Below are 27,472 nucleotides of genomic sequence, written 5' to 3' on the forward strand. Positions count from 1 at the left end.
TTGTTTAAAAATAAAACCCAGACACAGAGCTACATGAACACGTATTTACTGCAAGTAGCTCTATGGAAAGCCAAGTCAGATAAATATAAACACTATACAGAGCTTCAAGCCAGTCTCCCAAAACCGCAAACGCGATGTGTTTTACAAAGAAAACAACAGAACAATATTTACAATGGAAGACAAAGCTAGATCAATCAGCCCAACTTGAAAACAGATCTGTGGAGCAGAAATAGCAAATATAATAAACAGTTTCAACCATATATGTTTTAGTTTGTACAGACAGTAACTGTCCAATATCAAATTAAATTTACAGGACAAACATTGTTCTATCATTGGTATTTTTGTACTATACAGCAGCATAAACGGGTAGCTGGAAGATAGTATATATAGTGATATGTTTTACATCATCTGAAAATGTTCTTCCAGCACAATACTGAATAAATTAGGTGCTGTAAACTATGAGATTCAAAAAGATTGCATATTTATTATGCCGTACCTATTAGTACTTGTACAACTATACTTGAGGTTACCCATTTACTTATTTATTCAGCATGTATTACATCAGTGCTGTATATTGTACAATGGCAGCCTCAGGGAATCTAGTATGAAATAAGTATGTAACAAATTTCTTCAAAACAACCTTTTCCTTTCACATTAAATGTTTAGAACTATCTTCATCCAAGTTTTGATATCTTAGAAAAGATGTAAAGCTTTATAAAAACCTGTCTATGTATTGCATTATTCATTTATGAGACCAACCAACAGCTATATGGCAAGACAGTATCATGGTCTATAAGAGTGGTCGTGTTTTTAATTCATATATGTTTAGCAGCAAGTAATTGTACCAATTGAAACATCTCTTCCAGAATCAAAAACAGGTCTGTGCTTTTAAACCCTGCAGCAACAGTTTTTCCTGTCATTAGACACTGTGTAAACTGATTGGTACCATGTTTCCTAAAAAAAACAAAAACAAAACAATCACCTCCTATTTTAGTGACACGTACATTTTATTACTACGCAGAAGTAGATCTGGGTACACATCACTGAACAATTCAAGCTGACAGTGTCTAATTTGTTACACAAACTATACCAGCAATTTAAAGGTTGTTGGAGGTGAGGCAGCCTGGCACATCCATTGTACAATATACTTGTGGAGGATTCCCAGCTGTGTGGTGCAGTACAGCATGAGGATTTGTGTACCACTTTGAAACCCTTTCAGTGCCTTTTATATAATCCATTGCATGTACCAATGACTAGTGTCATGCTCTTTTAAATTCATAGCAGTCTTAAAAAGCTAAACTCATTTCAACCAAAATAAAATTCAGTACAAGAGTAAAGCACTTAAATTGTAGAAAAATCGGGGCTTATTTTAAAAATGTCAAATAGTCATTGTTCATGTTTCTGTCAGTGGGATAAAGACAATTGATAAGCCAGCATTTTACTTTTTTCCCCATTATGCCAGAAAGGAAGAACAAAAATAATCCCAAATTAAAAGTGGGACTTTTGTCGAACACATGATCAACTAGGGTGGTTTCCCTTTAAAAAGCTACAGCTGACAAGTCTAATGCAGAAGTCACAAACATTGGATACAACTCTGCAGTTCTCCATTTGAATCCATGAACAAAAACAATTTTACACAATTCATATTTATAAACAAGAACAAAAACAAACTACAAGACAAGCAGCCCATTAACCCTACTCTGTACATTCCAAAATTCTGAGCAAAAAAATTTCCATTTAAGCTCTGACAGACACTTGCTTTAAAAGCCTCTAGCCTATGCTCAAGAAATACCTCTTGTACCATAAAAGTAAAGCCTTAAAAAAAAAAAAAAAAGAAAAAGAAAAAAAAAGGCAGAAGTCGCTTTTCCTCAGACCCATCCAGTCCCACAGGTTCACCCCTCAAGCTAATGTACACCTCTACCTCTCCTTCTACCCAGTAACCTGGAAAAATCCTGTACTGCCCAAGTATTTCTAAGCAATACATGTTTTAAGCTAATCACTTGTTAATGTACCAGAGAAGTAAAACCCATGTTAAACAGACAATGAAAAACCAGCTTTGACTTATCAGAATATAATTTTTTCTTTAAAATTAACGAGAGGAAGGAAGAAGAAAGTGATATACAGGGATGTCCTATTAGCATTCACACTGCCTCCCAAATAGATATGACATGAAAGACCAAATTCCATCACCAAAGCACAGCTATGAAAAAAGGTCAATTCAAATTAATTCAATTGTAGAGAGCTGATTTCTATGAAAAAAATAATTAAAAGAATGTGTGTCTATGTCCGTGCTGGTGGAAATGAAAATAGCTGGCTGGAGCTGAGCTTTGCTTCCAAAAGCACCACACAGTTTCTGGAGTTACCAGCAAAGTCTTCTCTTCCAACAATGGTTTCCATGGCAATGCAATCAGTCTAGAAAGGAGGGGGGGAAAAAAAAGTCAGCGACATTTCAGATGCAAGTTATATCAGAAAAAATTGTTTTCTAGGGAGGAGAACACATGGAGCTTATCCACTGCAGGAATGAAAGCTGCTGACTGCAGAATGCAGGTCCCTTGAAGAGGGAGGGGACACTCCCAGATGCCAACCTTTCAGAGATCCTGAGGGAAGGAAGAACAATGCAGTCTGAAGCAAACACTGAAGAGCCACTGCAGCCAGAGTGACATGTGTACACTGGACAGGAACTGGGGCAGCAGCCAGCCCATCCTGCCAGTCCATGCTGAGGATGGACCAAGGCTCACAGCAGCCCACTCCACTGTGCCCCACTCCCTGCTGAGGTTGCACAGTGCAGGGAATTCCCAGCAGTGATGCTTACCAGGTGTGATGAAGGCAGCAGCCAACATTCCCACTCATCAGGGCAGAGCTGCAACACCAACACTCCCTGCACTTCCAGCTCCAAGCAAGGAGCAGCAAGTCATGACAGCTGTGTGCCCTGTCCTCAGCTTTTCAGGAAAAAGCTTTATTTAGTTGGAAACACCTCAGAGTACAGTCATGCCTTTTTGAAGAAAGTCTCAACTGAATGGCAACACCCAAGTATAAAAGCACACAGCTACAGCCAGCTCCCTTCTTCAGGGGCTTCAAACTGACTGGAAAAGGCAGAAGTCCAAGTGCTTGCTAAAATGAGGGGCAAAAAACATACTCTTATATTTCAGGAAGATACAGATGGATGACAAGGCAGAAATGAAAACAGGAGGGAGTCTGCCCTCAGAGCACAGTATCAGCCCTGCAATTAACCATACACATGCCAAGGTGAGAACAACTCAAGAGTTTCCTGACATGGAAGAAAAAGTGATGAAGGGCATGCAAATGCTTTCTGCAGTTGCATGAACACAAATGAGGAACATAAAAAGTCACTTTCCAGCTCTCTACAAAACCTCTTCCACTCCCAGCTGATCCAACGTGAACACTAATTTTCAGTCTGGAGGGCTACTGCCAAACCACCCAGTGACTCACACTGTCTCTAAGCTGAGACAGACTGTCCTCTTCCACCATTTTTATGCTCTCAGCCAAGACTGAGGGCACTGTCCTCTGCCAGGCAGGTGTCTTTGCTCACCTTCTCCAAGGTTTGAGATACGTACCTACAGGATGTTTCCTTGCAGTACAGCAAAGAAGGAAACAGCCTGTTGCTCTCATTGAGAAACAATGAGTGCAAGAGGTTTAGTCTTCAAAAAATAACAGGTACAGAAATGTCAGCTACTTTTTCCCTCAAAGCCACACAATGCCAGCTCTCTCCCTGTTATGGGAGCTGCCTGAGCTGCAATATGTGAACACTTCATTACACAGCACAGCAATGGCAGCACAGACCCCTAGAACAGAGTAAGGGGTTTCAGGGCTTAATCCTGCCCATGCTCTTCTAGTGGGTCACAAGGAAATCAGTTACATCTCACTGCTGAAGATCTCACAGTTCTTCCTTACCTCTACTCCAGAGATAAGCTAAAGATGACCATGTAAAGAATAAGCATTATGAGTAATAATGCAAACCTGTATGTTTACTTACAAACCAATCATGAGGTACGCACACACAAACTCCACCCTGTGCTAAAGAACTTATGATTTCTGTCCAGCTAAAAGTACTGCCCCCGCAAGAGAATAAAGAAAAAAAAAAATAGAAAAAGGACCAGAGTTCAGCTGAGCAGCCCTGCCCCATCCCAGCACTCAGCAAAGGTTGCCCATGGCTCCAGAGACAGAGAGACAAAGGGAATGGCAGGGTTGGTAGCAGCATGGAAGAATAGAGGGGTCCCTTCTGCTTCAGGAGAAACACTCTTTTAACCCTACATAGCCCTCATCAAGGTCCAGGTTCCTGTGTTTCATTTTTCAAATATTTCAGTGATTTCAAAAATACTGTAACTTAGTTTTCCTCAACTGAAGGAAGAAACAGTCAAAATACACCCACAACTTGAGAATCTCTATTTGTGTTATGTCGCACTATATTAGAAACAGCGAGTATGACATGACTCTCTTAGCTGTGTTGTCCAAGACAGCGAAGTTTATTGCTCTTGATCTTCTTTTATAGACAGGTTCGAGAAAATCTGAGAGGTAAAACTCCCATTGGTCATTAAAGCAACACATCACCACCACTGGTTAAGTGGAACACCACCCCTTGACTGTTTTCCTAAACACCACCTGCAAAGATTGTTGTCCTTTACCAAGGACTGTTTGGATTCTTTCTTACATTTTCTCCCTTTTCTCTGGCCAGAGTGAGAAGCCTGTGTAACTTAGTTTCATACAGGCTCTGTTCCCTGCTTGCTTTTTGCATCCACGGTGTTATTTCAGATATCATAAGATCACTACAAAAAGCTATTGCTTGGTACACAGAGTGTGATGTGGCCAGCGAAAGCTTTGTTTTTACAAAAGCCAACTGAAGCTATTATTTCTGAAATAATTTTCCTCTTTAAAAAATATTGTTTTGTTGTAAGACCAAAGGACGAAAATAGGCACCACAGCTTGCAATGAATCACACCTTAGTGATGCATGCAAGTCAAACATTAAAACAGTTAAAGCTTCTATATTAAACTTACACTCAATAAAAATTAACTTTACCAGCATCCCCCCACTCTTTCCTTGCTGTGGACCTGTAAGCTCACATAAAAGGAACTTCAAAAACTGTCTCTGCTTTTGTCAGGACATTTTTCCTCAATGCCTCACACATAAGGCACACCTGAAAGCTGTTTGACAAGTTATTTTCATCTCTCCAAGGCATCCCAAAATATTTGGAAGAGCAGAGGCCCGCTTGCTTGAATCAGACAATCCCAAATGGCAGAACTCAGTATTTACACCTAAAATGTTTTGAAAATTTTCATAAACTAATGCCAAATTACATTTAAGATATTTGGAGAGGAAGGGGAAAGGCTTAAGAGCAAAAAAACCCCAAGCCTGCTTATGTCTTAAGTTTAATTCTCTGAAGCAGCCTGATGTACTCAGGCAGCAGCATGGCAACCAATTCTAAAGCAAGAGCATCAGATAATTCTGGGCAGAACCCCAAACAGCACAGATTAATTTATCAGAAACCAGAAGAAAGCCTGGGACCTCCCTGCAGCATCTCCCCTTCCCAAAACTGCACATCCTGAACAAGAGCTCATTAATTTCCTGCTCCCATGATTATAGACTACACTTCAACACATTTCTTCTTCATTTTTAAGGTAAAACAGAATTGTGTGAACTGTAAATAAACATAATCGAGTTTCATGTAAACATTATCTACAAGCTGATGTCAGTCTCATAAAGACTTGAGTCTTTCATACACAGAGCTATTGGTTGTCACCACTTCCCTAATCCCCTTACTAAAGGTGCTGCAATATTGCAGTTGGAGCAGTACAGCTGGCTGGTGCACTGAGCCACCAGCACCTTTTTGGTGTAAAAGTATCAAGCGTGTATGTGTATATATACATAGATATATATAGATATATGTATGTATATATATCAGTCTCAGACAGAAAAGGCTAACAGCAACTTGTGAAACTTGACCATATAAAAGAAAAATATTTCATCTGAAATCTATGAGGAGACCGAAGTCTTGCAAGATCCCTCCCACAAACTACTGCAGTCACCACCATTCCCGAGGGCCATTCTCAGAAGTCCATTCGTGCTGCAACCAAAGGCCCACAGGTCACCCAGCACCAACTTCCAGGCATCACAGAAATCCCATGTTACAGTCAGTGGAGTCTGCACCCAGGAGCCACTGGGGTCTGCAGCCCAGCCCAAGCCAGATGAGTGGTCACAGTCCCGAGCCCTAGCACAATTCTTAAACCACACAGCTGCCGGACCTTCCCCCGACTCCCTCCAGAGCTGTGCTGGATCACACAACCCATTCACTGAGTCTCACAGGTCACTGCTCCCACTGCCCACAGCGGGGGCAAGCGGGACCTCGGGGTCACGTGGGCACCAGGGAGGTTTATCATGAGGCTGCTCACCACAAGAGAAGCTGTTCATCAAAAGAGGTGTAAAATGGATTTAATGTGAGAACAAGGCCAGTGTATGTTGTGCTGCTAACACCTGGATTCCCATTTCTGTCGCCCCTACCAGAAGGATCCTTTAGAACGGACGTGGCCTTATTTTGAGAGGTTCTTCTCTCCCACACCTGAACTGCTTCCGTGTTTTCATTAACCAGTTGGTGAAGGAAACCTAATGAGGCCATGCAGTGCTTGAAGAAAACAGCAGTTCTTCTGTGAAGCTGAGTAATCTTATTTCAATCTCATAAGATTCCTCAGACATCAATTTCCTATGTTAATAGTACAGATAAGAGAACTGCTGATCAACAATAAAAACCAGATTAGCACTTCACACCAGATCCCATATGAATAGATTTAATTCAGCACTGACTAAACAGTAAAGGAAGGTGTCAGAGAAAGGGATGAAGAAACTCTTCTATAAGGTAAACAAATTATGGGATGTGAACTAGCAGAGACAAGAGGTACAATTGTCACATAGTAACCCAGCATTCCCCCGAAGCTCTCAAACGAAAATGCCACCAAATAAAACTTGGTGGCCAGATCAGACAACCTTTGCTTGCAGTATAAACACACAGCTGTTCCTGGACTGTCACAAGCTCTTCCAAGAAAATCTACTCAGTCTACCAAAAAAAATAAAAATTAAAAAAGTCTGGTAACTGATCATGACAACAAACAAGCAGCAAAAAAAACTTTGCAAAAAAAATTTCAAGGCAGCCCAGAAATATACTACTCAAAGTAATTTTCATTGCATTGCACCCTGCACTGGGCTTTTCTATCCAAACTTCAGCTCTATTAACAGATTTTGCACAAAAGCTTCAGCCTTTATTCAAAATTGAGCTCTACTGCTTCAGACTATTGGCAACAATACAGATTAAACTTCTTATCAATGTTTAATATGGAAAATGAGTCTAGAAAGCATCCAAACATTTTCAAGGTTCATCACACTAAATATATAAGCAAAGTTTGGAAAATTGAAGCAACGTTCTCTTGATTACACAATTCAATTTCAATTCATCAGTTTAAGATGGGATCAGATTATAAAACTACATGCAGTTGTCTGAATTTTGCTGAGGAACAATCAGAGGAAAATGATCACAAGGCAAAAGAGAAACTAAGGGGGAAATATTTAAAATAGGATGGCAGCATGCCACTGCACAAAAATGTTTTGTTTCAAATTAAGGAACACACTGAGAAAGCACTCTGCAAGTTTTCTATGCAAAAATCATATCCTTTTATAAAAATAAGGGGCAGAGATATAAATCAATTGTAATTCATTAGATGCAAACAGTGTGCTCCACTTGAAGATGTATGAGATGAGACTATACCAAATTTACACTTCATTTCCTGCATCTGAATTATCAAGGCCATACAGGTCAGGAGACTTTGAAACATACTGAGAGTCTCTGAGAGCACAGCAGATATACCCTAATTCTCTCAAAGAAATGCCTTCTAAATAATACCTGTTTTTACAGGAAAGGCTTTTGCTGACATAATTCTGCAATTTATTCCTAAAAGGATAAAAGCTTTGCTTACAGAAGATATTAATTTAAGATAATGAAATTATTAAAATCTCCATGTCAAAGACAAGCTTAATACTTTCTGAAGAACAATGCTGCAGTTCTCAATTTCCTGAACTTCAGGTTAGAGGGAAATCAGAATTAATCTGATTTACACAGATCAAAAGTAGCAGAGCAGCCCTAGACTTTTTGTGCACAAGGCCACACAATATTCCTGTTGTTCAGGAAAGCATTAAACCCAGCACAACTTCAGAACACAAAGTGGCATCCAAAAGTATTTTGTTCAGCAGCCAGGCCAGGGCAGGAGGACAGCAGTGAGTTCCATATGGAGCCCTCCCCATGGCAGGCAGGCCAGGGAGGGGTCATTTGCCCAAATACATTCTTCATAAATTGGTGAAAATTCTTCTTTTGCTCTGAATCTTACCAAATACACAGTTACTATCCCATGCCATTGTCCTATTTCTTGGAATTCTAATTTTAATGGCATAGCTTTAGACCTTGCTAGAGGCAAGTAGTGTTACTTAAGAAAAGCAGTCTTCTTCTTAATTTGCACCTGGCAGACACCAAGTCTACAAACACAAATCAAAACCTGACACACTTGCTACAGCCCTTACATGTGCAGTTATGGTGCCTGGGTGACCCAAATGAGGCCCTGACACAGAGACATCCTGATTTGGCAAGGTGTTTGACTACCTGTTGACCACCAAGCACATATTCCATGTACTTTCTTCAGCCAACAACAGACTAATGATGCTCAAAATCAGCTAATTAATATATGTTGAACTTATAATTTTACTGACTTTCCACAAGCAAAAAAAAAGCAAAATTTGGTTTAAAAATTTTTGCATGACCCACTTTTCACTGGATAAACTATTTCAAACACAGAAACTGGTAATAATATCCCAGTGAATTAGACTTCAAGCTGTATTTCTAAAATTTAGAAGGCAAAGTTACTCTTACAAATAAACTTTATGCACAACTGTTCATTCAAAACATGGTTTTGCTATTATTAGTGCTCAGCAATTTCACAAGCTAAAAACCTCTCCAAATGCTTTCAGATAATTTCTACTTACTTTGCAGAAATGCCTTATCTCTTTCAACAGTGGCTTTTTTCCCTGTTCAGATAAACAGCAGGGTTGTTTCTAGGAAGGCCTTATGCACACTCCCTTAACACCTATCTTTTGTTGATACTATTCCTAGAATTAGTAACTTGCCTGCAGTTTTGACAAAGATTGAATACCAACTCAAATTGCACTGGACAGCTTGACAAGAAGTTGCTGGAGGTTTTTTTGAGTTCATTTATTTGGAGGTTTTAAACTAAATTTCTATTACAATATAACACAACAACATTAAAAATTAACTCTTTTCCACTTCAAAACACATACTCAAATTTTCAGATTTTCATGTTGCAGAAGAATGAAAAAAGAGTTTCTGCTTTTGAAAAAAAGCATTCTCACAGCAAGTGTGTGTGTTACTGCATCTGACCTGAACCACAGAAAATATGGGTAAATTTTAGCAAAAAAACCTCAAAGTTGTTTGTGTGGCTTCTGAGAATACCACCTGCTGCAATTCCCTCTGCTCCCATGACAAAGGTCAGGAGTCCCCAGTGCCAATAAGGAGGAATATTCCCTCTCTGTGCTCTTGCTACAAAGTGGGCATTATGAACTGTTTGGAAATAAATAGGAAAGAAAACAGCCACAGCAAATATTTCTGCATGCACAGCCCTGCTTCTTCCATCTAGAAAGGACTTGGAATACTTGGGAAGCTTCAGCAGTGCAAAAAAACCCCTGCAAGGTGTGACACAGCTTCCCAGTGAGGAACGGACTGGTAACAAGAACCCTTCAGTCTGCAGAGAAGTATTGGGACATAACAGAAAATTTTAAAAGCCCAGATTATACCACAGGTCCACACTACATGTGGTACAACCTACTGGACAAGTGTATGGCAGAGGAGGGCACAGCATCTATACAATCCTAAGTCACCTGGAGAAAAAAGATATTTGTTATCTCTTCCACTACACAAGCCAGGGGCTGTCATCAAAGCTGGTATGGAGCAGGGTCCAAAATGGACAGAGGTCTGCATGCAAAATGCCCTGATGGATTGCAGGCTGCTGTGGATACAGGGAGTTTATACAGGATCAAAGAGAGACTGGAAAAGTACTTGGATTAAAGAGAAATAAAGAATTATAAAGCAGACAAACAACATCAGGCTCAAGGAATCCCCCAAGCTGAAAACGGGAAAAAAAAAAAAGAAAAAAAGAAAATCAGAGGTTTGGGTGTACATTTGTGGGAGGTACTATACACATTTGCCCTGCTCTTCCTCAGCTGGGTAGTGTCTGCTTGCAGGCAAAGGTCTTGGGGCTTTAGTCAGCCAAACTACTCTATACAACCAAAAGAAAGTGTAGTGTCACTCATGACTAATGGGAAACAGCTCCCTACCTTTCAAACCATCTTTCCCAAAACTTCATTTCTACATGAAGTTTCTTCTACCTGTTGTAATTCATCCCTTCCCTCTTACCACTTTAGACATCAACACCTGCAACAATTCAGCACTACCCTTTTCTTTCACCTCTAGCACCACAAATGACTGTCAAAGGCAGAAAGTTACTACACAGCCACATACCCACATAGTTACACACCTGTGCAGGTTCGTATGTGCCTACATAGAAAAATAAATGTGCTATCACACAAAGCAGTGGCATGCATCAATTTTTTACATTTCCTAATTATTATATTATTGACTCTCCATTAATATTAGGATACCCCAAACCCTGGCTTACACAGGGGAGGAAAAGGAAGGTTCACATTGGACTGCATGTGTGAAGCAACATCTTCTCAAACTTCAGGACATGCCCAAGAGCCAAGGATTGCACCTTCAGCTTCCAGGAGTAGCTTGGGAGCTGACAAGGGCAGAGTTAAACTGACTGAACACAGACAACATTTAATCAACAGTGTCCAACTCTTGTTTACTGTCTAGCTTGTGGAACATGTCAACGTTAGTATTTCAGTCACTCATACCCTCAACAGTGAATCAAGCCTCGATGTTGCCACCACTTCCAGATTTACCCGAAAACACTGCAGCATCTGTTCAACCTGATCTACAGACACAGAAATAAAGTAACTTTCTCTTGTGAAAGTGATTTTGCTGCACTCCAGCTTCCACAGGCATCATTCCTGCAACTGACAGCACTGCAGCAGTAACGAGTAGGTCCCATGCAGACCTCCACACCTAGAAATGGGCTCTAAATGCTCTGGTGCATTGGTTACAAATCCTAAAGGTGATTATCTTCCAAGCCCCACTGTGCCTCTTCCCTATTGCTAGAAGACTGGCTGAAACTCAGAGATACCACCTAAAAAAAAATCCCAAGAATGATCCAGTAGTAACACCAAGGCAGTTCTACCAGCTCAGCTGCTTCTGGAACAAGGTCTCACCAAGAAGAGAGGCCCCAGTCCACAGGACATTAACTGCCAAGGGATGCTGCACAGGGTGATCCTGTGTTTTGGTATGCATTCCTGCACACCTGCTCACATCACAAATCTACCAGCCACATGTCTGCAGGAAAATTAACATAAAGAAAAGGAAAATAAATAAAAATAGGAAAAAAAAAAATCACATTCCACATCTAAAAGGGAGAAGTAAACATTGGGACATGCTCCTAACTCAGAGATATACGTTGGCCCACATTCCACTTACCAAGATTAATATCCTGACCAGTGTTCTGACATTTACCTCATCCTTTTCAAGTCGTTTAAACCATTACGACCTCTGTATTTATAGCTCACTACCTTCCCTTGCTCCCTGCCATGTGTATACCCTTCCAAGTGCCTCCACCAGCTTCCTCTCCTACAACCACTCTCAGCAGCCCTTTACCTCTTCCAGGCTCTTATCCGGACTCTGCCAATGGCAGCAGCCTTGATCTCTATCTTACTCTCCACCCCAGCACATTAGGTTTCATCCATCTCTTTAGTTTTATCTTTAAATTGTAAGCTCCTTAGGAGAGGGACCAACACATTTGCATTTGTGGCACCATATGGGGACCTCCATCCTGTCTACCTGTTCAGGTTCCACAAGCAGAGATCATGTCTGGAGAGATCCTATCTAGAGCTACACGCTTTCATTAACAGACTGATGTAATAATGTCTGAATGACCTCAAGATCAAATGTTCATTTTTTCATCTCATTTCTGATTTCCTGTTCACCACAATATGCAATTTAAAAACGTCTTGTTCTGAAAACACTTAAATACAAATCCCACCCACCCCCAAAAATAATCACACAGTGAAATATAGACAAAATGGCCTCCCACAGCATTTCACATAACAAAAAGCAGATGTTGTTAAGAAACAAATGTACTAATGGAAAAGCAAAGCACTTACAAATTGTTCTGACAGATTAACTTAAGATTCAAAATAATTCCATACAGGAAATAGAAACACCAGTGCCTGTCAATAGCTTAAAGAGGGGTTTCATACAAATGACATATCCCACAGCTCACAAGAAAAGCTCCGCTTGGGCTAGTATGCAGTCAGTACATACTCATCAGTGATGCAACATCTGCTTCACTGTCACTGAGAATTTCCCAAACTCCTGCTAGCCTAAGAGATCTGGGTAAGAAGAAGCAGAAGTTCGCAAAATATAATTCAGGCTCAGGCTATCCATCAGGAAAAAAAGTTACATGGCAAATTCATCTGGACAGCAAGAACCATAAACAATAAAGAAAACTGGGTCAGCATGAGTAAAGCAACAGAATCACACTACTCCCTGTGGAAGGAGAGTACCCCTCACCAGTGCCTCAATAAATTCAGAAACCAATTTTAATGGTTTTTTTTTTGCAGCCCTTTTGATATTGTTTCCTACAACTTTCAGAAGAAAAAAAAGCATCTTGATATCCTCAGTCTTTCTGCAAAATTCTGTTCTACTAAAAAGGAAACCTTTCTCCAAGTAGGCAGCATATTTATCAGCCTTTCATACCCTAGCAAAAAAGAAGTACTATTCTTATCTATTTAATGCCGTAAATAATAATTCAGTTTGGTATTTACAGAAGTTCATAACGTACAAATGCAATGCAGTGAATACAACCCCTATTTATCCTTAGCAGTAATTTATTAAAGTTTTCCATTTTCTTCAGTCATATTAAGTTGTATTTCTACCTTGAAATTACAGCAAAATCTTAACTATAGTGATTTCAGTATAAGTCACTTCTTTCAAAAACACTCTCTTCTTGGAAGAATAAAAACTCACACTTAACTCACCAACCACTGGTACACAAAACACACGTATACACACGCACAGGCAGTCTAAATGGTTTGCATCCAACCATAGACCTAAATCAACAGAAAAATAATGTTCGGAAATAAGCAATCTCTGGCCCTTAATATACAGCTCATGACTTGAAGAGGGCAGAAAATTCTTGCCAAGTCTACCAACACTGTTGTTCCTAGGGTTATGCTACACCCGAAGCAAAATTCAAACACTTAGATATGTTCAAGATCATTCAGATAAGATACTCAGCAACACCTCTGAAATGCTTTTGGTGAGTCAGGCTCACTGCTCTCAAGTATGCCAGAAATCCCTTCCCGATCACAGCTCTGCCTCTCAAGTAAATCATAAACCATCCCTAAGCTTGAGTGACCTTCACAGAGTTCCAGGTCTTGATTAAAACTGGAACATACTTCTCCATTTTTCCCTTGCCACTGCCTAAACCTGCAAGACAACAATGCAATTTGATCATAGAACTGTTTTGAATATATAGAATCAAAATTGAAAAAAGTTAAACAGCAAATTTTCAGGGAGGACCATCAAACAGTTCTCCAGCCAAGTCATTACACACCATTTAAGGATGCGTCATAAGATAATAGGCCATTTTCAGGAGGTAACAAGAGTAACAGTATCCCCAGGCTCCAGAAAGCTTGACTCTCTCACACCTGCCTTCCAGTTTCATCACACCATTTTCCTTTGAGTTGAAGAACGCCACATTTGATCACAAGTGCCTAAAATAGAACTCTGGAGTATTTTTCTTTCTTCAGCTCAGAAAAACGAACTTGTTAGCGCAATCAACAGAATTCAGCATGGTTTTGGGAGCACCACAGATCAACAGAGCACACACAAACCAAAGTACAACACAGTACTATAAGCTCTTAAGTACCACCCAAAACCTCAAGGTATAAATCATCCTGCAAGCAATCAAAATAAGGAAAATGTATTAAAGATCCTTTCATAAGAAAAAGGCCATAAACAGACAAAACCAAACCCAAATTCTACCTCCTGCTAACATACCACTGGACATACAAAAACCCCAAAGAAATACCTAGTGACACCACAGTAATCACATGCTGGAATACAGCCTCTGGAAAGACTGAACAAGCACTGCCCTCCCTCTGCAACTCCAACCGGCTGCCCCAGCAACAGGGGAACAAGGAACTCAGACATCAAGGAAGGAGGGGAAAATGGGAAGTTGTAGAGGAAAGAGTAAAAGGGTAATAATGCATTTAAGATTTCAACAAAAGACTTTAAAATAAGAAAAAAAACAAAACCAACCACAAACAGCACTCTGAGCTGGATTACTCACAGACCTCCCTGCATCCTGCAAGCTACTAGACAGCTACAAGCAAATGGTTTTAGAGTTACAAAAAGATAAATGTCACCATCAGCTGCAACTGTGGATGTAAAATCTGGAAAACTGATTTCCAGAAGTATTTCAACACTGTAAGCATTCTCTTCCAATGGCAGGGGAACATTCTTGTCTCAGACTTCCTCACCAAAGTACACGTAAAACTGAACTGATCCTTGGTCAAATATGTCAGTTAACTCACTCCCATGCCAAATGGTAAAAATCTGTTGTGTCTTCAGCAACTCGCATACTACTCAAGAAGAAGTTAAGCATAGCTGTAAGCTAACCAATATAATTAAAGTGACAACAAGTAACTTTACAACAAGTTACTTATAATTAAGTTGTTATAATTAAAGTTACAACAAGATTAAAATGGTTTGTTTTGGTTTTTTAAAGAATTATTATCCCAACACTACTTCAAAGATGTAGGATACACAGCAGCATTTGGATGTGCTGCAGAAGAGTACTTCAAATTATTTTTAAATGGGCCCCTGTTTTAAGTGTTCTGCCAATACAGAAGGGACTTAGTTTGAAACAAAGTTTAAAACCACTGCTTAGAAACCCAAAACGACTGGTTATTTGCTTCATATACCGTAACTGTAATTTACAGTTTAATTTACTGAAACTATTGTTTTAGTAATAGCTAAAACATTCATCTTCTGAATTTCTTGAAGTGTATATTGTTCCTTATATTCCTCAAGATTTTGCATTTGAAATATGCAAGTTACCAGAAAGGATTTGGACAATTTGGAATAGAAGTTTTGCTTTACAACTGTTGGTGTTTTCATTCCTCTCAGCTTCCCAACATGTACACAGCACTCTCATCCAGTCTAGCACAGGAGAGATTAAAAAGGTGAGGAACAATTATATTATAATCCTGCACTTTAAAGAACATCTTAAATAATATCTTAGCACAGTGTTAGAGTATCAGGTAAGTTTCACAGAGTAGCAGATAAGATTGAAGAGTGTGTGCAAAATAGCTGAGTTGCTATTAAACTGAATATTACATTTACTCTAAGTTGTTTTTTGAGTCCAGGATATCTTTGCAGGTATAATATTTCTAATTAAGACTGAAGAAACTTGTATTATATGTATCATTATGCATTTTATTACTGCCCATTCTCATTATCCTCCTAGTTTTAACAAGGTCCAATAACAAGGTATACATTAGTTAAGCCCTGTTTGAAATAGCTTTAGTGTTCTCTACTCCAAGCACAAAATGTCATGACTCAGATTCATGTAATCAAAACTGCAAACCATTTGCTTCAATATTGTGTAACAATTTCATGATGGAATTGTTTTGCTAATGACCTCCTTAAATTGCAAGCATTGAAAATCAGGATCTTACACTGTTTTGTTCATTATCAACACAGAACCTGAGTTCAGCTTTGCCTAAACCCCCCAAAGAAAGTTTAATAACAAGTCAGGCCTAGTTACCATCCCAAGTTTGTACTATCCCCCCGCTCCACACATGGCATGAATGGAGAAGGTGGAAAAAAAACTTTTATTCACATCAGTGAACCTGAACCAGAAGTAGCTGGGGAATTACAATGAGGGAGCAGTGATGCATTGGGAACCACTCCACCACCCTCGGCGGACACAGTTTGGAGAACACAGCTGAGTCACAGAACACAATATGCCATTCAAGCAAATAAAAACAAAACATAAAAGCAAATCAAAATCCAAAGCCAGAAGTGTTTTCCTTCCAATAAAATGGTGGTTCAGAGAGAAGATACACAGTTCTTTACCTGACAGAATTTAATACAGATGGGATATCTCCTTTCTAGGAAGTAAAGGGTAAATACATCTGCTAAATATTTCCCTTAAGAATGGATTTAGCCACAGAGCACTTTTACAGGCAGAGAGACTGAACAAGTGACATGCAGTAAGAAAGACAGCACACAGTTCTGCTAAGTCTCCAAAAGAATTAAAAATATCAATTACCTAAAGTCCCACTACCTCTCTTCAGTAGGCAAGAGGTTCAAGAGTGAGGCTTCATTTCCACTACTTAATAGAATGCGAAAATGTTTTTCTGGATTACAGAAAACTTTAAAAATATTAGAATAAAAACTTTATTACCATAGAAATCAATAAGCTGCTTAAAGAATACACACTACTAAAATTGTGCTTGCTATAGCTCAGAGACATGATTTCATATGTGAAAGCCAACAGCTATCCTTATAATTAAGAATTTTAAGTCATTTGTGAGAAACAGATATACACCACCAATTTAGAGTACTTTATTAAAGTACGGCAAGCTGCTTTTAGCCTGGACTGTTCAAAAATCTGTTCACCCCTCCATGAGCCCCTACAAGTGACCAGTGTCCACATCCCACCTACCCTACTACATAAAAAACTGTTAGGCCTTGTATAATTTTGTGTTTATTAGGACTAGAAAGATGTTTGATTTCCAGGCAAAGCCCATGTTTTTTGCACAGAGCTGTTTTTGCCTCCTTCTAATGCATTTCATTTCCAGAAAACTTCAATTCCCAACGAAAGCCAGCAGTTGTTATGCGTCTCACTCCTCTGCAACTTTTAATAGAGAAGGGAAAAACCCCAACCACAGGGCTATAGATACTTTGCTGCAGCAATAGTAAGCAAATGCTTATCATGAATAAAATTTCTAAACACAGTATCTCTTGTAAAGTATTTTTCAGTGTAATATTTACAATACAGCCAAGAGGAAAACATCTTTGTTCTTTTTTCATCTTAATGTTGTAAAAAAATTTACTTTATAACACAGATTTTAGTTATAGAAGGTGAATAAGATAAAGTTTAAAATTCTGCTGCTTTTGGAGGTGCTCTTTAAAAAAAAAACAACAAAACAAACACAAATCAGCTGCAGCAATCAGTGTGCTTCTGACTCCACATTTAGCAGACTAATCTTTGAAGTGCTGAAAGACTAACTTTGGAAGAAAGCACTTCCTGGACTGGCAACTTTCAACATCTTCTAAATTTGATTCCAACCAACAAAACAAAGCAGAGGACAAAAAAAACCACTAAGGCAAACCACACATTTCTGAGCAGCCCCAAGCAGTGCTGCCAGACTCTGAATGGCATGCAAGCTGAGTCAGGCTTATACCTTCCACTAGTAAAGGCTATACAATTTTAAGCTCCAGCAATACCTTCTACCTTTAGAAATCCAGTTCTAAAGCAAAACTAAAAAAAAATAAATAAATAAATAAATAAATAAATCCTTCCAGTATTTAAGATTGTACTTAAAAGTATTAAAAATATAAAAGTCAGCAGCAGCCTGCCCCCTTACTGCTTTATCTGTGGACAGAGAAGACTAGTATCAATGTCCAAACATGATTAAATATTTCCTCTTAGTCCAAAAATTATTGACTATACATACATTTGCAAAGAGAGGAAAACATTTCCAACAGAAATGGTTTTCTGCCAGGAGAGTGAATTACTGTAAGGAGTTCAGTGGGTCACTGGCACCAAAATAATGATTACTCTTCCAGTTTCAGCACAGCACTCACACACACTTGCTGCTCAGCCAGGGGACATGCATGACACCACTAATTACTGGCTTTGCTCCCACCATGAGAGCTTATCATATGAACAGGAGTGTCCTTCCTCTTTCCCATACTCTTTCTACCCACCTGCAACATCTTTATTTTTATGGGTACTTCAAACTGCATTACCTAACTGCTTTGTCAAATCACTGACAACTTGAAAGGTAGCAGCCTCCCCTCCCAAATTTCAGACCTGGAATATACTGCTCAGAGCCTGCTCTTCCTCAACCATAGGAATTCCTCACCTGCTACACAAAAATAAGATCCCGGGGAATGGTGACATCTCAGTTGAGCCCTAGGTGATGAATGGGAAGGCCATGGGCTGCCTGAGCCCCCCTCCACACTGTTCAGCCAGGTCCCCAGGCTTCTCCAGAGAACACATGGATACTGTGGAGACTAGAGCACAAAAGGAGCCACCAAACCTTCAACAGAAAAAAACTGAGTTCTGTTTACATAAGATTCAGCTAAATAAATCTGGGCAGATTTGCACATAAAAAAACCCCTACAATATGTATTTCAACTACATTAAGAAGAGACAAGAAACATATTTCCAAATTTAGCCATTTTGAGCTTTCAAATTACAAACAGTTCAGGAAAAAAAAATGAAGTCATCTAGTTCTAAGAAGGGAAAAAGAGCAAAACAGAAGTGAAGACAAGAGCTACCATAACCTCAGGACAAGAATTCACAACATGAAATACCATTAATGCTTATGCTAGCAAAATTAATTAAAAAAAAACAAAAAGGCAGATGACAGTTTCGTAACACCTCTGACTGCCTATAAAAGGCACATAAATCCTTTAGGCCAAGGACCACATCCCCTTTCACTGCTGCTCAGTTTTTCATATGGTGCACTACAACAAAACTGCTTTTACTAGAATAACACAGGAGATTATAAAAAGCATTTACCCCACTCTGAAGACAGTGCTAAACAGACAATCTAACTCCTATGGTTAAGCAAGCATGAAAGGGAAGTGCTTTTAAAGTTACAAACCTTTTCTTGCAGCGTTACACTTCAGCCCATCTGATCTGCTGAAATCTATGCTTACATAAGCTCCACTGTCCAAACCAGAAGTACCATTTTGGAGATGGCAAGCTGACGCTGTAGTACTCGCCTCACAGCTTAGAGGGTCATCGCATAAATTCAGAGCAATGTAGTTTAAGCCATTCTGAAATCCAGTTGAGGTATCCCTGGACATTTTGCTTTCCTGACCATCAGAAATACTTTCATCCGGTTTTAACCAAACATTGTCGAATGAGGCAGAGCTGTGTCTTTTGCTACTGTCAGTAAAGAAAGAGGATGAGGTCGTCACAGTCCCAGCAGAAGAGAAGGTTTCAGAACTGTGTCTCCTCCTGCCTTGAGGGTCAGCTCGAATCACCTTCGGTCCTATAGGAGGGTCAGAGCTAGGAACAGAGAAGCTACTGCTACCAGCACATTGATCAACAATGCAGAGTCTTTTAACGATGGAAGAAGGACTATCCATCTTTACAGCACTGTCAGATTCAGTAAATGGCCTTGGTGGAGTTACTGCCATGTTGAACGTCATCTCAGTGTAGTCATCAGTCCTGTTACTTGCCGTGCTAACACAAGCAGCACCAAATGGAAGCCTGGGATAGTCAGCATTTGGTTGGTTTCTAGGAATACCGGAACTTGCATAAATGGAAATATCTGTTAGAGAGTTTGACAGTTCCTTCGCTGTTTTTGGTGACTGCACATCCAAGTCAACACTCATGTAATCAGAAAGCGGTGACTGTCTGTGGTCACTACTTGAACCTAGAGATGATGGAGATCCTTCTGCAGACAAGGAATATGGTGTGTTACTCGCCTTTTCGTTAAAATCAATATTTATGTATTCACCAGGACTGGCTGGCTCAGGTGGAACTGTACGATCATACATTCTGGGGATGGTATTACTCCCTCTCGTACCTAGGGGCAATCGTGTGGGCCTGGTAGCCCGGTTCTGCACAAGTCCTTCATCCGAACCTTTCAATGTTGGCAATTTAGAGATGCCATTAGCCAGAGTCTCACTGCTGACCTCCTTTACATTTTCTGGTGCATCATACAAGAGTTTTCCAGGTGAAGACATTGGAACATATTCACTGTGGTCACCATTTTGTCCTGATAATGCCTTAAAGCTTCGGGGTAAAGAAAAATACGAACTAAAACCTTTGGAAACAGAAGTGGTATGAATATAATTTGAATCACTGTGATGCTTTGGAACTGAACTACCAGGTGACATATCCATATACTCATTGTTTACGATCTTCTCATTACTTCCTTTAGAAGCAAATCCAGTTAAAGGACTCCGTACAGGTGAAGAGCTATCCTTTGGAAACATCATCATATAGCCTCGGGAGTCAACCTGAGATGGTGACCATGAATTGTTAATCTGTTTTGGAACAGACATGCTTTTAGGAGTCATTGGCAAGTAATCACTGGTGCTGGATAGAGAAGATGCAACTCCTGGCATCATTGGCATGTACCCATCATCCCTGGCTTTACTCCTGCTTTGGTTACACATGGAATCAAGGTTAGTGTCACTGTATTCCAGTTCATGGTTATCTTTCAATTTTGGTGTTTCAGAGTAAAGTAATTGCCCATGATTTCTGGCAGAGTCTTCATCCAACAAAACTGTAGTTTGTGTTGTCTTCTGCTGCACTGCTACAGAAGTTGGCTTTGTTAGAGAGTAAGTTCTTTTCCTGAAACATTTTTCAGCCTCCATATAATCATCTCTTGAGCCATCATCTCCCTGTTGCTTATTCATGGACATGTATTCACTCAGACAGTTCTCCTCTCTGATAGGTGGTGTGTTTCCCAAGGAATCTGGTGTATTACTCCTCACCCTAAAGTACCTGAAATCTCCAGGGCTGGAGCCATACTCATCAGAAGAGATGAATCCCCCATCACTTGGGGAACCACAAACAGATGAGCTAGAAGGCCTGGTTAGCATGTCTGAAGCAGAACCATGGCCACTGCTGGAAGAAACACTGATGGGACTTGTGGTGGAGGGAAAATGAGAAACAGGCAGCGAAGCAGACCTGGTGTGGTAAGATGAACTGAAAGCAGCTCTCACATACCTTCCACTCCCTTCTTGCCGGCCCAGATTCATCCTTGCAGTATTCAGGTGGATCAGACTCCCAGTCACTGACCTAAAAGGTCTAGTCATGGTTCCTTCTCCTTCACTGGATGTTCTGAAGCGATAGGAGCTGTTGCTTTTGGTGGTAGGAGGAGTCCCTCCAGCAATGCTCTCAGTTCTAGATCTTCTCTGCAAGCCTGTCTGGCTGGGGGGTAGGTTGCCCAAATTCCTCCTGGTGGTGATGAACGAGATGGGATTGGTACTGCTGCCACCACCAGAAGACTGGCTCTTGCTTCGGGGCCTGAACTCTGCAAAGGCCTTCAGCGCTTTCATGGTATCCAGAAAAGTCTCATGCATATTTTGGGCAACAACCGAATCATCCACTTGCATCCAGAGTTCTCCAGGTCCAATAGAGGCTGATCTGCCCACTTCAATAAAGAAGAAATTCTCTGAGTGTCCACAGCGGCGAATATTCATAAGCTGCAAGTGAACAGAAGGTACCTCCGAGTTCAGCTTGACAAGGTGGATGGCCTTGCTGGAGAGACACAACCTATACACTCCAGTGAGGTTTTTCGTTTGTCCCAAGCCTTTGGGCTTCACGTTGACCTGCCACACCTCCTTGAACACAGTACCAGGCCTCAGAGCAGCCCCATAGTGCTCATCATCCTCGTCCATCTGCTGATCGGCATGGTCCTCCTGCTCCAGGAAGCCCCTCTTGCTCTGATTCATGAGCTCGCTAATGGCCTGGTACCAAGCCTCCTGCTCGGCATCGTTCTCGGCCAGCATGGCGAAGTACTCGTCCTTGGTATACAGGGCAATGATATGCTTGTGCTTAGCGTCGGCGCGGCGGCTCACAGTAAAGCACTGGTACAGGGGAATGACCCGCTTAGGCGGGGGGCAGCACAGCGCGGCCGGCCCGCCGGCCCCCGCCGCCCGCAGGCTGCTCTTGAACTTCTTCTCGCTGTCATAGTACTCCAGCCGGGCAGGGGCCAGGTGGCTCTCGGCCCGCAGGACGAAGTAACGCTTGTGCCCGTGCTTCTGTTTCCGCAGGTACCCACACTTCCTCACGTCCTCGCCGGCACCGCGGCCCGCCGTGGGGGGCTGCCCGCTGCGGCCCGCCGAGGGAATGGCCCGGCCCGGCGCGGGGGCGGCCTCGGGCGCCGGACACAGCGAGGCGCTAGGCGAGCGTCGCAGCAGCAGCAGCAGGTGGTGTGGCTGAGGGGACAGACAGCGCCCACATTCGCCCGCCGCCGGCTCCCCCTCGCCCGCAGCCGCGCCGAGCACGCCAGGCTCCTGCTGGGGTGCGGCTCCGCCTCCCGTCTGCCGGGCGCCCGGCTCCTCCTCGCCGCCGCCGCCGCCCGAGCCATTCATCCCGCTCGCCATCTTAGGGGCCACGCAAGGGTCCGGTACCGCCAGGGACGGGGCACAGGGCAGGCAGAGGGAATCCACGCTCACCGGAGAAGCGCCCCACGCATGGGAAGCGGGCGGTGCCTCCTGCACCCCCAGCCCGTTTCCCCCGGTCGCTCCGGCCACTCGCATTCACGGGCGGCGGCGGCAGTACCGCGGCGAAAACATCACGTGACTCTGCGGAGGGCGGGTCGGCGGCGGGCGGGGCCTGCAGGGCGAAGGGGCAGCGGCGAGCCGACCGGGCCGCGCGCCAGAGTGGCAGTGGCAGAACCAATAGGAAACGGCAGTCCTTCGCCAGCGACCCACTCAGCGGGCGGAGTAGGAAGAAGGGCGGGCTTTGCGGCGCCCTGTCCGGGGAGGCGGGACTACAGCGTCTGGGCAATGCTGCGGAGGAATGGGAGGCGGCGGCCGCCCCAGGCTGGCCGCGATCTGGAGGGGTGTGTCCTATGCTGAGAAAAGAGGAGGTGCCGACCGTGATTGGCAGGAGTGTTGAGCGGTCGGTCCGACAGCCAATCCTCGCCTCACACACAGACGGAGGAGGCAAGGCCGGAGAGCTGTACATTCGGCGGCGAGAGTAAAGGGAAGGCGGAGCCTTGAGAAGATGGGCAGGCTGGTTGGCTAATCAGCGCAAAGCCCCGGCTGACGAATACTACCGTCTGACGTTGCGTTCGCCCGGTTCCTTCGGGGCGGGGCCAAGCAGGGCTTGCGGAGGCTGCGATTGTCGGACGGGGAGGGCGCGTGAGCGGGGGCGGAGCGCGCGACGCGGAGGAAGTAAACAACCTGCCAGCGCGCAAGCGGACGTTGGGGCCGGGTGCTAAGGCGGGCGGGGGCTGCGGCGGCAGCGTCGCGCGTGACCGCCCCCCCCCCGAGCGCTGTGTCTGACTCCGGGGCTGCGCCTCACTCGCCCTCGTAGACCCCTCCACATCTCTCAGCATCCAGAGCCCTCTCAGAGCCCTGAAAGCCCTCACAGATTTCTATCATACCACAGCACCCACAGAACCCTCACAGCCTTCTAAGCCCTCAAAACCTCCAGAAACCCCCTCACTGCCCCCTCATCCTCCACTTCCGGCGCTGGCAGAGGCAGCGCGGTGTTGGTGAAATGTAGTGGGTTGCTCATTTTCGGTACACTGCTGTGTCACTGCACCCTTGTCTCGGGTTCGGGATTGCGTGGTGCCAGTCGCAGTAGGGTTTGGTACAGTGACGATCTTCGTTTCCTCTTGCTACTGCTGTGCAATCCTTTGCATGTGTGATCCGAGCACGCCACTGACTTAATTCCTAGGGTTTTGGTCAAAATACAAAGAGTGAAGAGCAAATTAATTCTGTTTCACAGTTAATGGGCTTTTGTATGCTGTAAAGATCTCTGCTCCATCTAGATTAATTGTATTGATAAAATACAGCGCTGGATGTTATTACATGCCTCATCATTTCAGAGGCAATGTTGGAGGCCGGGGAACCACTTCCTTTCCTCTACCCACTTCCCTAGCACTTTCTATGTCTGGTAATTCCTCTTTTTGCCAGCTCGCCTATGTCTTCACAGAAGACACTGTCCAAGTTGGTGAGCAGAGCACGTGGTAGGTCCGTGACTGCCACGTGAACCCAAGCCGTGTTCCGGTGCTGTGGTGGTGCTTAAGCAGCAGGGTAGGGCAGGGTGTTGGCCGCGGATGCTGTTTCTGGTGCATTCTCACTCTTAATTAAAGTGTCCCTGCCAAAGGTACGTTTTATTTGAATTAGGAGTTTGTGTGTACCAGTCATGTCAAGTGTAAAAAAAAATCCTTTTCCTAATACAACAGCAAAGATCATTTCCCTAGCCAGTAATTTTGACCACACACTTCTTTACTTTCTGTCTTGATTTGCTTTCCAGGTCACTCTTCGATTACCTCACCTATGATTCATTGTGAGATGACAACTCTCAACAATTCCTAACACCAACTTCCACCACCCACTTGTTTTGTTTTGGGATAAATAGCTCCATGTTTTCTTCCATTCTGCCTCTCAAGTGTGGGAAAAGATATTTTTTGAAGTCTCCAGTAACTCAGTTTGGAATCTGACATGCTAAACCTTGTAGTTGCCATATTGATTGTTAATGTCTCTTTCTTTTTCTTTGCTTTTCCATAATTCTCTATTCACTACTCGCAATGTGTTTAAGCTGCACTCTTTTTAGTTTGTGTTTTTACATCATCTAACGTGTTATATTCCAGTACAAGATTAGAGCTCCTAAGTGTTATGGCAATACAGTAAATAAGTTGTAATTACAGAAATATAAGTATTCCCAAAATAAATTAACACTAGAAAACTGAGATTAAATATAGTTTTTAAAGCCATTCAGACATGTTGGCACAAAAATACACAACTAAACTCCCCACTAGTTAATGGTGACATGAATTAACTATACAATTATATTGTTGATAGTCCATGTTAGAATTAAAGTGGTTTATGAAGATGAATTCCTTTTATTTTTCATTATTTTCTGCCTGGTCTATCAATCAGGTGAGGCTGAGATTTCCATAATTGTTTGGGTTTCATTCTGTACTTTTACCTGGAAATTTGAAGTGGTTTTAAATGTATAGAGCAAGGTGAACTTTGTTCATTGCATGCTTATTTGGACAGGTTGCTGAAGGATATATTTGAGAAGAAGAAAGGAACACTTTTGAAACAAAGGGCTTGGTTTCTCTTTTTTGTTTATGTATTTTTTTAGACATCAACCTCTGGGCTTGCTTGACAGTAACTATGAATAATCTGTCCCTGTAAGAAGAAATTTATCACTGTTTTCTGGTCTCTTTTAAAAGTTGTTTGCTCTTATATTGCACTTACAGTGTTTTTGCTAGGGAGTTGATAAACCGACCAATGCATAAGTAACTAATGCAGAATTTTGGGGTGGTGGACACATGTGATCAGATCCACAGGGACCTGCAGAAATAGAATTAATAGAAATGGATTTTTCCACTGTGGTCTCTCTGGCATAAAAGGAGTGCTTAGCATTCCTGAAAACATAATTTGTTCATGTTTTCCTATGTGACTACCAAAAATTACTTACCAAAAATACAAGCTAATCTATAATTTGCATACTCTTACTCAACTGTCATGAGTAGGAAAAACTACTATTTGTTTTCTCTCTCTTTGAATATCTATTGTGTAGAGTCTTTTGTGCAGTTGTGGAATCAAAATTACTGGGTTCATGTAGGATTGATTTTTTATTTTTGTCGCTTATATAAAACATTTTAGTATACTTGTTAATATAAAATACCCTTCCATTACTTAGATAATTGTCTGGCTATGGGATTTGATCTAATTTTACTATCTTTTTTTGTCACAAATTATTATAACTTTCACAAACTTCTGTAGGTTTCTTTCTTACCATTTCTCTGGCTACTTGTCTGGCACATAGCCATAGTTTTCTCTCTAAAATCAGTGCCCCACTTTTTATATAGTATCAGCTTTATATTCTTCAGTTTTGCTTACAGAAACCAACATAGCCTGTATATGAAAAGTTTCCTTAGCTGTGGATGCATTGTCTTTCAGAGAAATCAAGATTCCCTCCACATGTCTCTTGATCTTCACCAGACTTGAAGAACCTGTCTTTCTTAGAGCTTAGTATGTTTGCTTTATGTTTCATGTGTTTGTTCTTTCTACCCTACCAAATGTCTGCATGAAGCAGGCATTGTCAAAGGCCAGAAATTTGAAACCATTTCTTTCATTATAGTTTCCACAAGTGGCTATTAAGTCTGCAAGTGGAGGGCCAAATTTATCATCTGTGGCTGAAGTACTAAGGAACAAGGAATGGTTTTCTGTTGGGATCTTTGAAATTCCACAAGAAGTGATATTATTCATTTAGTTAAAATATAAGAAGTAAATGGTTTTGGATGTGATGTTGCATGATTTATTGCTCATTTCTTCTAGTTACAACAGTCTATCTTATGTCCATCCTCAGTTATATTTACAGAAGTAATTACCCTATAAAAAACAAAAAGGACATCAGTTTTGTTGAATAGTAGAACACAATCCTGGCTCAATCGTACTTGTGACATTTTCATAAAAGAAAAGGAACTGGAGAAATCACCTCTGTAGAAATTTAGAATAAAAATATCCCAGAAGTATTTAGCAACCAAAGGATGTTAAGTGAAAAGTAAGATTCAGTCTTTAATTGTATTTGTTATATTTTCACTAATCATACATTTCTATACATTTATGCAAAATAAATTAATGTAATTGTTCATAATGTATATTTATGGCCCAAACTCTTCCTCATTTTAACTTTACATCTCCAAAGTAGCCTGCTGTCATTAACTTCTTAGCAGTTCTGCTCTCACAGAAAGTGATACGATGATTTTTACAAGAAGTAAAGTTAGCTCACAAAATCAAATAGAACTGTGGTTTGAAATTGCCAGTTAGCATGGGTTATTCTGCAGATGGCGAAACATCCCTGTCCATTGTATGTCAGTGGAATAAGAAAATTGAATTATTGTGCCATTTCTTAACCAAGATCCAGAGGACAGTAATACCCTCTGTTTAAAGTACAGATAGGGAGTTCTAAATTGCCGCTTCAGTTTGTGGCAAACTTACCCTACTTCCTTGGGCAAATCTCTCCCTCTACCTTGTTTCAATCCTGTGGTCATTTAATGGAAATAATAATCCCTCCCTTGCTCAAAATATTGTTTTTAGAGATAAAATCTGTTAATGACAAAAAATCTCACACATTTTGATATAAAAAATATGTCAATTATATCTATAATATTTATTATAATTTTATGTATTATTTATTTATATATAAATATTTCTAAATTATATATATAAATTATATTCTTGTAAAGCCAACCTGAGAGCTTCCTTCATCCTTATGATTGTGTAGAATCCACTGTGCACTAAAGAGTCCTCTACACATGCATTTTCTGGCAAAAG

At 41.4% G+C, this 27,472-nt stretch overlaps 1 protein-coding gene across 1 annotated transcript; it reads right to left on the minus strand.

Annotated features, from left to right (window-relative positions):
- Positions 1–30: 30 nt before the first annotated feature.
- On the minus strand, positions 31–22,771 carry IRS4 (insulin receptor substrate 4). Its single transcript, XM_005530020.3, is given in 4 exon segments — positions 31–2,412; positions 19,087–21,833; positions 21,835–21,883; positions 21,886–22,771. Coding segments are annotated over 4 exon segments (3,624 nt in total). The 5' UTR covers positions 22,709–22,771; the 3' UTR covers positions 31–2,407.
- Positions 22,772–27,472: the final 4,701 nt, after the last annotated feature.

The sequence above is a fragment of the Pseudopodoces humilis genome, chromosome 15, assembly GCF_049639895.1.
Source record: "Pseudopodoces humilis isolate 2021_Gansu_Grassland_sample_001 chromosome 15, ASM4963989v1, whole genome shotgun sequence".
Taxonomy (NCBI): Eukaryota; Metazoa; Chordata; class Aves; order Passeriformes; family Paridae; genus Pseudopodoces; species Pseudopodoces humilis.